The 11428-nt window shown below is 34.5% G+C and overlaps 1 protein-coding gene across 2 annotated transcripts in view; it reads right to left on the bottom strand.

The window, feature by feature from the left end:
* The window catches only part of VPS13A (vacuolar protein sorting 13 homolog A), a 4910496-nt gene that overhangs the window by 3759504 nt on the left and 1139564 nt on the right, over positions 1-11428 (bottom strand). For both annotated transcript variants that reach the window (XM_044060868.1, XM_044060869.1), the window contains exon 15: positions 7251-7380. In XM_044060868.1, coding sequence (XP_043916803.1) covers positions 7251-7380 — 130 coding nt within the window. The remainder of the gene's footprint in view (positions 1-7250; positions 7381-11428) is intronic.

The following is an 11428-nucleotide window of genomic DNA, read 5'->3' as shown; positions in this document are numbered from 1 at the left end:
ATTTTTTTTTTAAAAAAAAAATTTTTTTTATTTTAAAAAAACCTTCCCCCAAAAAAAAAAAAAAATTTTTTTTTTAAAAATTTTTTTTAAAATTTTTTTTAAAATTTTTTTTTTGGGTAATATTTTTTCAAATTTTTTTTTTAAAAAAAATTTTTTTTTTAAAGAGGTTTAAAAATAATTTTTTTTGTTTTTTTTTTTTAAAAAAAATTTTAAAAATTTTTTTAAAAAAATTTTTTTTAAAAAAAAATTTTAAAAAAAAATTTTAAAAAATTTCAAAATTTTTTGTGTATTTTTAAAAATTTTTTTTGGGTTTTGGGTTTTTTTTTCCCCTAAAAAAAAGCCTTTAAAAATTTTTTTTTAAAAAAAAATTTTTTGGGGGTTTTTAAATTTTTGGGAAAAAATTTTTTGGGGTTTTTTTGGGGGTTTTTTTTTTTTTTTCCCCTTAAATTTTTTTTTTTTTAATTTTTTTGGGGGTTTAAAATTTTTTCCCCCAAAAAAACCTTTTTTTTAAAAAAATTAAAATTTTAAATTTAAAAAAATTTAAAAATTTTTTTTTTAAAATTTTTTTAAAAAAAATTTTTTTTTTTTTAAAAAAATTTTTTTATTAAAAATTTTTTTTTTTTTTTTTATTTTAAAAAATTTTTTTTTAAAATTTTTAAAAAATTTTTTTTTTTAAAAAAAAAATTTTTTTTTTAAAAAAAAGTTTTTTTTTTTAAAAAAACTTTTTTGATTTGGTTTATTAAAAAAAAATTTTTGGGAAGGGGGTTTTTTTTAATTTTTCCCCTTTTTTTTTTTAAAAAAAAAATTTTTTTGGGGTTTTTTTAAAAATTTTTTTTTAAAAAAGGGGGGGTTTTTTTTTTTTTATAAAAAAAGCAATTTTTAAAAAATTTTTTAAAAAAATGGTTTTAAAAAATTTTAAAAAATTTTTTTTTTTTAAAGAAAATTAAAACCCCTTTTTTTTCCCAAAAAAAAAAAGGAAAAAATATTTAAAAAAAAAATTTTTTTTTTTTTTTTAAAAAAAAAAAAATTTTTTTTTTTTAAAAAAAATTTTTTTTTTTCTTTTTTAAAATTTTTTTTTTTTTATTTTTTTTTTTTAAATTTTAAAACAACTTTTTAAAAACCTTTAAAAAAAACCCCAAAAAAAAAAAAAAAATTTTCCAAAAATTTTTAAAAAAACAAAATTTTTTTTTTTAAAAAAAAAAATTTTAAAAAAAATTTTTTTTTTTAAAAAAAAAAAAATGGTTTAAATTTTTTTGGAAAAAAAAAAAAAATTTTTTTTTTTTTTTTTTCCCACAAAAAAAAATTTTAAAAAAAAATTTTTTTTTTTTAAAAAATTTTTTAAAAATTTTTTTAAAAAACAAATTTTTTTTTCTTTTTAAACCAAAAAATTGGGGTTTTTTTTTTTAAATTTGGGGGTTTTTTTTTTTTAAAATTTTTTTTTTTAAAAAAGTTTCTATGTTATTTTTTAAGGGGGGGTTTTTAAAATTTTTTGGGGTCCCTTTTTAAAAGGGTTTTTTTTGGTTTTTTTGTGTGTTTTGTTTTGGTTTTTTTTTTTAAAAATTTTTTTTTTGGGGGCAAATTTTTTTAAAAAAAAAAAATTTTTTTTTTTATTTTTTTTTTGGCCTATTTTTTTTAAAAAAAAAGGGTTTTTAAATTTTTTTTTTTTTTTTTGAAAAAAACCAAAAAAAATTTTTTTAAAAATTTTTTTTTAAAAAAAAAAAAAAAAAAAAAAAAAATTTTAAAAATTTTTTTAAAATTTTTTTAATTTTCCCAAATTTTTTAAAAAAAATTTTTTTAAAAAAAAAAAAAATTTTTTTTTTTTAAAAATTTTTTTTAAATTTTTTTAAAAATTTAAAAAAAATTAAGGTTTTTTTAAAAAAAATAAAAAAAAATTGAAAAAAAAAAAGTAAAAATTGAAAAAAAAAAAATTTTTAAAAAAAAATAAAATTTTTGGGGAAAAAAATTTTTAAAAAAAAATTTAATTTTAAATTTAAAAATTTTTTTTTTTAAATTTTTTTTTAAAAATTTTTTTGGCCCCTTTTTTTTTAAATTTTTAAAAAATTTAAAAAAAAAATTTAAATTTTAAAAATTTTTTTTTTTTAAAAAAAAAAATTTTTAAAAAAATATTTTAAAATTTTTTTTTTAAAAAAAAAATTTTTAAAAAAAAATTTTTTTTTTAAAAATTTTAAAAAAAACTTTAAAAAAAAAATTTTTTTTTTTTTTCTTTAAAAAATATAAATTTTAAAAAATATTAAATTTTTTTTTTTTGAACCAAAAACAAAAAAAAACCCAAAAAAATTTTTTTAAAATTTTTTTTTTAATTTAAAAAAATTTAAAATTTTTTTTTAAATTTTTAACATTAAAAATTTTTTTTTTTTTTTTTTTAATTTAAAAATTTAATTTTTTAAAAAAAAAAATTTTTTAAAAAAAATTTTAAAAAAATTTTTTATAAATTTTTTTTTTTTTTTTAAAAAAATTTTTTTTTTTTTAAAAAAAAAAATTTTTTTAAATTTCCCAAAAAAAAATTTTTTAAAAAAACCCCCTTTAAAAAATTTTTAAAAATTAAAATTTTTAAAAAAAAATTTTCAAAAATTTAAAAAAAAAAAATTTTAAAAATTATTTAAAAAAAACCCCAACCCCCCAAAAAAAAAATTTTTTTTAAAAAAAAAAAGCAAAAAAAAAAAAAAAAAAAAAAAAAAAATTTTTTTTAAAATTTAAAAAACAAAAACCCCCAAAAAAAAAAAATTTAAAAAAAAAACCCCGCCCTTTAATTTTTTAAAAAAAAAATTTTTCAAAAAAAAAAACCCCCCGGGGCCCCCCCTTTTTTTCCCCCGGGGGGTTTTTTTTTAAAAATTTTTTTTCTTTTTAAAGGTTTTTTTTTAAAAAAAAAACCCGGGAAAAAAAAAAATTTTTTTTTTTTTAAACAAAAACCCCCCCCAAAAAAATTTTAAACAAACCCGGGAAAAAACCCCCCCGGTTTTTTTTTTTTGGGAACCCCTTTACCAAATTTGGTTTTTTTAAAAAAAAAATTTTTTTTGGGGGGCCCTTTTTTTGGGTAAAATTTTCCCCTTTTAAACAAATTTTTTTTAAAAAACCCCCCTTTTTTTAAAATTTTTTGGTTTTTTTGGGGGCTTTTTTTTCCCCCCCCCCCCGGGGTTTTTTAAATTTTTTAAAAGGGGGAAAAGGGGGGGTTTTTTTTTTGGGGCGGGAAAATTTTTTAAAAATTTTTTTTTTTTAACCCCTTTAAAGGGTTTGGGGGGTTTTTTAAAAAAGTCAGTACCTTCAAGACTACAGTGAAAAACTGCACACTAAACAGTGTTGAAGGAAGCTAGGCCTGAATGTAAAAACTGACAAAGCTAAAGCACAGCAACCATTTAGTTCTACTGACATCAAAAAGGACACACGTGGCTTTGCTCCCCTTCATAAACAAAAATCCCTCTAACAGCCATGTAGCATAGGTTCATAGGTTCATACTAGGCTATCTGCCCTGGGGCATTTATAAGCCTAGCCCGATGTGTTTGGCTTTCGCCACCCTTTAATTTGAATTTGCTTTGCCCTTTTTAAGGTTAGTTACTGTGCCTCTGTCTAGTAGTGACACAGAAGTAATCCCCGGGGTAAACCTACGATCTCCCATCCACTCAAGATTCCTCTTGAAGAGAGCCAGTGAGGTGCTCTGCCTAACATGGACTGGAATTTTATTCCAGAGCGAGGGGAGCCTCTGGGTTATGAATATGTCCCTCCAGCATGTTCTATTTATTTCTGTGTTGAGGTTCAAGTCCCTCGAGCGCGTGGTTCTAAGGGATTTAGATTTTCTGAGGTGGAGCATGTTCATTAATTCTGGGTTGGACATAGCTTTGTATGTCAGGCATAGATCGCCTCGAAGTAGGCGGTATGCAACTGAGTAGAGCTGGAGTTTTTTTAACCGGGCAGCATATGGGATCTGTTTGAGTCCCTTGATCCTCTTTGTGAGGTACTTTTGGGGTCTTTCTAGTTGCTGCAGGTGTCGGGTAAGGTACATCCCAAAAGGGGCATTGTATTCTATGATGGGCCTGATGAGGGATGAATAAAGGGGCACCTATTACCTCACTTGATCTGGATGTGAATACTTTCGTAATAAGGTGGGCTATGTAGAAGGTCTTTCTAACCACTTTGGCAATGTGGTTGTCAAAGGAGAGATTACTATCAACTTGGGTCCCCAGGTCTCCAATTACTTCTTCCGTACTTAATGGGTTACCGCCTATGTGATAATTTGTGGGCACTTTGTTTTTGCCAAAGGGTATGACTATACACTTTTTGACATTTAGGTTTAGGCCATGGCTCTGGCACCAGTTATCCATCTCTGTAAGACCTTTTTGGAGGATGTTCCTGTCAGCTGGAGAGTCAATTATGGCATCCAGTTTGCAGTCATCTGTGAACTTGGTCAGCCATAGTCCTCCCGTGTTGGCCTGTACCTCAGAGAAGTATATGCCGAGCAAGAGAGGTCCCAGGACAGAGCCTTGTGGGACACCACTTGTAACTGGTTTCGAGTCTGACATGGCTCCGGCAACTCTGACTCTGTGGGTTCTGTCTTTGAGCCAGTTAGCAACCCATCTTGTGACTTAGGGGTTTATATTTAAGTTGGATAGCTTATCTATGATGCCCGAGTGGGGTATTGTGTCAAATGCCTTCGCAAGGTCCAGATAGGCTGTTTGGGCTTCCTTCCCTTCATCTATGGCCTTGGTAACCATTTCAAAAAAGTCGACCAGGTTCAAGAGGCAGGATCTGCCCTTGACAAAGCCGAATTGGGTAGGATCTAGTGTCTGTAGGTCCCCAATGTCTTTGTTTATGAGTTCCATGATGATCCTCTCCATGGCCTTGCAGATAAGGCTAGTCAGGCTTATGGGGCAATAGTTACCAGGGTCGATTGAGGCACCACCTTTGTGGAGTGGGACCACTGTTGCTGTACACCATTCTTTGGGTACATATCCTGTAGTGAGGCTGAGATTGTACAGCCGTTTTATGTGAGGGTTTAGTTCTTCTTGGAGTTCATGTAGGATGCAACCCGGGACACCGTCTGGTCCCACTGAAGCAGTGTTTTTTGCTTTGGAGAGGGTGGCTTTCACCTTGCATCTGGGATTTTAGGGAGGCTGCACTCTGCTGGGATAGATATTTGCTCTTTTGGGGGGGAAGGGGAGGAGAAGTTTGCACTGAACCTGTCTACCAGGATGTTGGCAATGTCTGTGGGTTCAGTGTATTTTTGTCATTTAGAATCAACTCTGAGCATATCTGGGAGTTGCATCCCAGGTTCCTAACATAGCTAAAGAAAGCCTTGTGATTGTCTTTAGTGCCCCGTGCAATTTTTCTCTCGAAGCTGTCCTTGGAGGATTTTATGAGGGATCGTAATTTTTTGCTAGTACTGATCAGAGATGCCGTCCTTTTAGGGATTTTGCTCTATCATGTAGTAGCTTCCTCCTTCTGTTGTACAACTTATTTATGGCTGGGGTCCACCAGACTGGACGCCTGCCTTTGGACGATTGGGTCTTGGTTTTGTTTGGGAAAGCATGATCCATGCATTCTTGGAGGTGTCCATAGAATGCGTTTAAATAGGATTCTGTGGTTTGGGCCGTAGTTTCCACTGGCCTGGGGGCCTTGAAGGATCCCACCTCAGTTTTGAGAAGTGTGAAGTTCGCTTTTGAGAAGTTTTTCAATGTGGTTTTCTGGGCTGGGGGTGGGGTCGGGTTTTGGATATCCAGTGAAATTAATTTATGGTCTGATCTTACCAATGAGGGGTATACTTCTGGTGTGGAGCATAGGGTCCCCATGTTGGTGATGATCAGGTCAAGTATGTTTTCCCCTCTTGTGGGCATTGTGACTAGTTGTTCCATGGCATTTGAGTTTATAAATTCCAGGAACCTTTGGGCTAGGGTATTGGGGCTTGAGTAATGCTCCCAGTCTATGTTTGGGTAGTTGAAGTCACCCAATATAATGGTGTTTGGAGAGATCTTCATGTTCTCCAATGTTTTCAGAAAGGCCGAGTGGGATTCCTGATTTTGAGACGGTGGTCTGTAGCATGCTATAAACTGAAAGGCAGTTTTGCCCACTGTTAGTTGCACATGGATGGTTTCTGATGCTTCGTTCAACACCACTAACCTGGAGGTGTGGGTATCCTTGATGAATATGGATACTCCCCCTCCTTTTGTGGTTCGGTCCGAGTTTTGGGGCCGAAAAGCATGATATGAGGTATAACCTGGTAGTGCTGGGGTGCTCTCTGGAGCCTTGAACCAGGTTTCTGTCCTGCGCAGATATCGATGTTCTCCATATTGAGGAAAGCTTCGAGTGCGTGCATTTTGAGGTTTAGACTTCTGGCGTTTAGCAGCATTACCCTTAGTTTCTTGTTCTTTGTGTTTTCTATGGAGGTGGGTTTGTCTTTTGAGCCTTGCCTAAAATAGGCACTATGGGGGTGGCAAGAGCCTTTGCCAGTATCCGAAAGCCCAGGGGTGACAGGTGCAAGCCGTCCCTAGCGAAGCAACATGGCTTGTCGAGCACGTCATCCCAGGCTGACAGGCACTGGATCCCCTTTGAATGACACCAAATTTTAGCCAATTGTTAAAATCGATCATTTTGTCTTTATACTGTGGCATCATTCTAGGTGAGGGTAAGATGCTGCTCAAGGTCAGGGTCATACCGGCCTGGGCTACATGATCGGAGAGCTCCTCTATGTCTCTCTTCATGTAGTCGAGGGAGGTACATCTCAGGTCATTCACACCAGCATGTACTATGACAGCGTCATATTTATACTTGCTTTGGAGTGACCTGAGTGTTTGCGTTATGTGGCGGATCCTAGCGCCTGACAGGCAGCTTACTGTGACCTTCTCCTTGTTCAGCCTGGTGAGCGGGACGTCAGTGTGTCTGACTATAGAATCACCTATTACAAGTGTATCAGGTGTGTTTTTCAGCCTTAAGGGCTGTGACTGTTTGGCACACTGACTTTGTGAGCTATGTGTTGCATATGTTTTACTGTGGGGTAGCGTTTGCTTGGATGTCTGCTTTGGAGGTCTCTGCTGCTTAGGTAGATTTTTATTTAGAGCCTCCGAGTATGTTTTTGTGTGTTTATGTGTTTGGTTTGCTGTTGTGGTAGGACTATATTTGCCTTGGGGGTCAAGTGACTGTTAAAGATACCTGTGGGTGGTTTCCAAATTGTATACATAATTTCTTGCAACTGAGATCCTATACCTGTTGAACAGCACTACGCAAAAAGAAAAAATGTGTACCTGTCGGTTTGGCATCTTGTGTTTTTGCTTGCGTTCCTCCTGACCAGCCCCACATCCAACCAAACCACCCTGAATTTTCCTCTTCATCTTTCACTCCAGGTCTGTAAATCTTCAACCCTGCCTTAACAGCCTATAAAACACAAACGGGTTAATATATTTTTGACTCAATTTTCTTTTTACTTGAGCTCTCAGCTCAGTTAAGTATTTCATACAATTTTTAACAAAAACTGGCAAACAAAGTGCATGGGGGGGGGTTGTTTACAAACATTTTTGTACATTGAGTCATCTTTTATCTAATACAATTACAATGAAAATCCAAGATGTACTGATTGATAATAAAGATAAAAAAACAAAGAACGTATCTACAACTTCAGCCCAAAAAAAAAAAAAAAAAAACATTGCACACAAAATAATGCAAACTGATGTCAGTGAACAACAAATACTACATTCAGAGCTAGGGGAAGGCACTGCTGCAAGGATTGAAAGAAATGGCAACTCTCCTGCAATTAAATGTGGGTGGCATGATTTTACAATAGTATTTTATGCAGAATAGTAGTTGACGTGACCTTCTGAATGCAGTAAGGTTAAACAGTAGCATAGTAAACTGATGAAATATTCACAATTATAAAAGCCGTCCTTAAGAGTGTCTGGAAACTATTTCCTTGGGAACAGTGATATTACAAATATTTCTACGGTCTAAATAATAACTGCTTTAAGTGCTCAGCATGTGTGTATTAAGTTTAACAAACTTCAGTACAAGACATAACACTTCACAAGCTGGCATCTGTATTTTTCTTATTTCTGTTGCATGTTTGAAATAACATATAACACTAGAAACACATATGCGACTTTATGCTATTCTATTCTAATGACACACAATGCAGACCCAAGAAAAGTGACTGTCCTACAAAACACAGCTTCTACTGCTAATTCTCTAGCAGCAGTATGTGGTTATAGTACTTTCACTGTATATAATATTGTCATAATTTTAACAGGTTGCAATTTGTTAACATTCAATAGGAGTCTGATTTGTGACTGTGAGAGACTGACTACGCTTTGGAAAAGTCTAGAGGTATCAAACAACTGCTCAAGAACATTTTACACACGTTATAAGACTTGCTTAATAAGGTAAAACCATGCAGCTGCTATTTCACTACTGCATAAGCCATAGTTTGTTATGAATGGTAGTCTTGCTTGTGAAAGTTACACTAAACTTTGCTCATACAGTTTAGGAATTGTGCCAATAGGAGGTTTTTACTGAATACACAGCAGCTGTACTACAAACAGTTTGGAATATCATTCAGAAATGTCACAGGGAAAAAGATTTACAAAAGTCATGATGAGAAATAAGAGAGAGCCCTCCGAAGAATCTATCAGAGAATCTAAACTATATCAAGCAATCCACAGAATAATCAAGAGCCCGATTCAAAAACATTAAAGAATCAGAGACTCGCTATAAAATCAGTATGAAAAAAAAATATTTGGTCAACACTGTCTACAAGAAAAATATTCGGAAAACGTATGAGAACAAGACAGAATGTCAAGGCTATCTATCTGCTTAAAAGCAGATTCTCAGCAATGAACTATACGCATCAGCCCATGTGGACATTTTAGTATGCAGCTTACAGGTAGAAGCTGCAAGGAAAGTGTGCCCAGTATATTACAAGCTCTTCTCCAGCCAGTAAAATGCAGTACTTGACATACTGTGAACTCTGAATATGATTTTTTTTCTTGCTGATTAGCAATAGAAATTAAGCATTTATAACTGTACTGAAGCTGCTCCTGACATTCATTTGAGCAGCTCTGAGATAAGCACCAAGTAAAAAAAACTTAAAAGGGCAAGTTTTACTTTTATTTATTAACATTTGTTAACCGGTAAAGTCAGACTTGCAGCGAAGCCAATTTTCAGCAGAGGCCCAGAGAGAAATGCTCCAGACTCATGTTCATAGGTAGGTACTAGGCTATTTGTCCTAGAGCCTACATAAGCCTAGCCAAAAGGTACCCTGGCTTTCACCACCCAAGAAAATTATTTTCCTGTGCCACTGTCCGGCAGAGCCACAGAAGTGATCCCTGGGGTGAATTTCCTATCTCCCATCCAATCAAGATCTTTCTTGAAGAGTGCTAATGAGGAGCTTTGCTTCATATAGATAGGTAGTTTGTTCCAGAGTATGGGAAGTCTCTGGGACAGGAATTTATCCCTCCAGCATGTTCTGTTTACTGTGGTGACAATGTTTAGGTCCATAGAGCGTGTAGCTCGGAGGGACTGGGATTTCTTTAAGTGGAGCATGTCCAAAAGTTCTGGGTTTGACATAGCTTTGTGCGTTAGGCAGAGATCGCCTCTGAGCAGGCGATATGCAACGGAGTAAAGCTGCAGTTTTCTGAGACCGTCTGTGTAGGGCATCTGTTTGAGGCCGGTAATCCTCTTTGTGAGCTATTTCTGTGGCCTTTCCAGTTGTTGTAGATGTCTTGTGAGGTACTTACCAAAAGGGGCAATGTACGCTATAATGGGTCTAAAGAGTGACAAGTAGAGGGGAATAATGACCTCTTTTGTCCTGGAAGAGAAAAGTACAGTTGTGTACCTACCATAAATGTAGATGTTCGAGTGTATTCACTGTTGTAGTCATTACACTTGGGTTATCCTGCTGGCAGGCTACCCGCAGTCGGCCTGAATTCCAAAAGTCTTGGTCCGGCGTCGGATGCTGTCGCCTCTTCCCTGACGTCAGTGCGCCAGGGGTATAAAAGTTGCAGCCGACGCCATTTTCTTCAGTTTTTCTTGCCCCAGATGTCAGGTGCCCCCCCCCCCCCGAAGGGTAGGCTAAGAAATTATGCCAATAAAACAACATGCACTAAAATAAAACAACCTTCATCTACAAGCAAATACACCACATAGGTTGTATAGAATAGAGAGGTACAGATAGGTCCCAGCAAAGAAAGGGGGATGGTGGGAGGGTAACTTGGACTGCAACAGTGAATACACTCGAACATCTACATTTATGGTAGGTACACAACTGTACTATGTTCATCGTGTTTCACTGGTACAGTCATTACACTTGGGTTGAATCCCAAAGCTGAGGTTGGGTGGCTGGGCCTAAATAGAGTTTGTAGTGGCTATGAGGCCCTACAGAACTGCAGTGGCGAAGCCTGCGCTGGATTTAGAGTGAGGTAAGTGGTAGTACTTTTAAAAGTGTGCACTGAAGTCCAAGCTGCAGCCTCCAAAATGTCCTTGGTTGGTACTCCTCTGAGGAAGGTTGCTGAAGTAGCTGCTGCTCTGGTTGAATGTGGCCTGATGCCCTTAGGCACTGATTTGCCATGTTGAGAATAGCAGAAACGAATGCAGTTGGCTATCCATTTGGAAATAGTCTGCTTTGAGATTGCTTTTCCTTGAGATCCTGCAGCATATGCCACTAAGAGCTGCTCAGACTTTCTGAAAGCTTTAGTTTTGTCCAAGTAGAAGCGTAGCTGTCTGTGTATGTCCAAAGAATGTAGAAGTCTCTTCCCTTTATTCTGTGGGTTTGGATAAAAGATAGGCAAGTGAATTGTTTGATTAAGAGCCACACTGGACACTACCTTAGGCATAAATGTTGGGTTTGTCCTCAGAGAAACCCTGTCCGGATGGAAAATTATGAAAGGTTCAACCGCCATTAGTGCCTGTAACTCTGAGACTCTTCTTGCTGGTTATTGCTAAGAGCAGAGCTGTTTTCCATGATAAGAATTTTATTTCAGCTGTACTGGCTGGCTCAAAAGGAGGCAGCGTGAGTTTTTCCAAGACAAAGTTGAGGTCCCATGCAGGTATTGGTGCTCTTCTTGGGGGTCTTATGTTTTTGGCCCCTCTGAGGTACTGCCTTAGTAGTGGATGTGAAAAAATAGGTGGGTCCGTATTGTAATGAGCTGAAAAGGCAGAGGCATGGATCTTAATCGATGAAAAGGATAGGCCTTTGGTCCAGCATCTCAGTCAGGTATTGTAAAATCTGAGGAATATTTGGTACAAGCATGTCAATTCCTTCTGCCTGGTTCCAAGCACAGAATATCTTCCACTTTTCTGCATATGATTTTCGGGTGATGGGCCTCCTGGCCACCAGAATAACCTCCATAACTGCTTTGGAGAGAGGTGTGTTCTGAATGGTTACATTATCCGCCATGCAGCCAGATTTAGGGTTCTGAGTTGGCTGTGCAGTATC

The sequence above is a fragment of the Protopterus annectens genome, chromosome 2.part0 (assembly GCF_019279795.1).
Source record: "Protopterus annectens isolate FY-2018-M chromosome 2.part0, PAN1.0, whole genome shotgun sequence".
Lineage (NCBI taxonomy): Eukaryota > Metazoa > Chordata > Ceratodontiformes > Protopteridae > Protopterus > Protopterus annectens.
The sequence above is the reverse complement of the archived record's forward strand: the minus strand, read 5'-3'. Positions and strand labels throughout refer to the sequence as shown.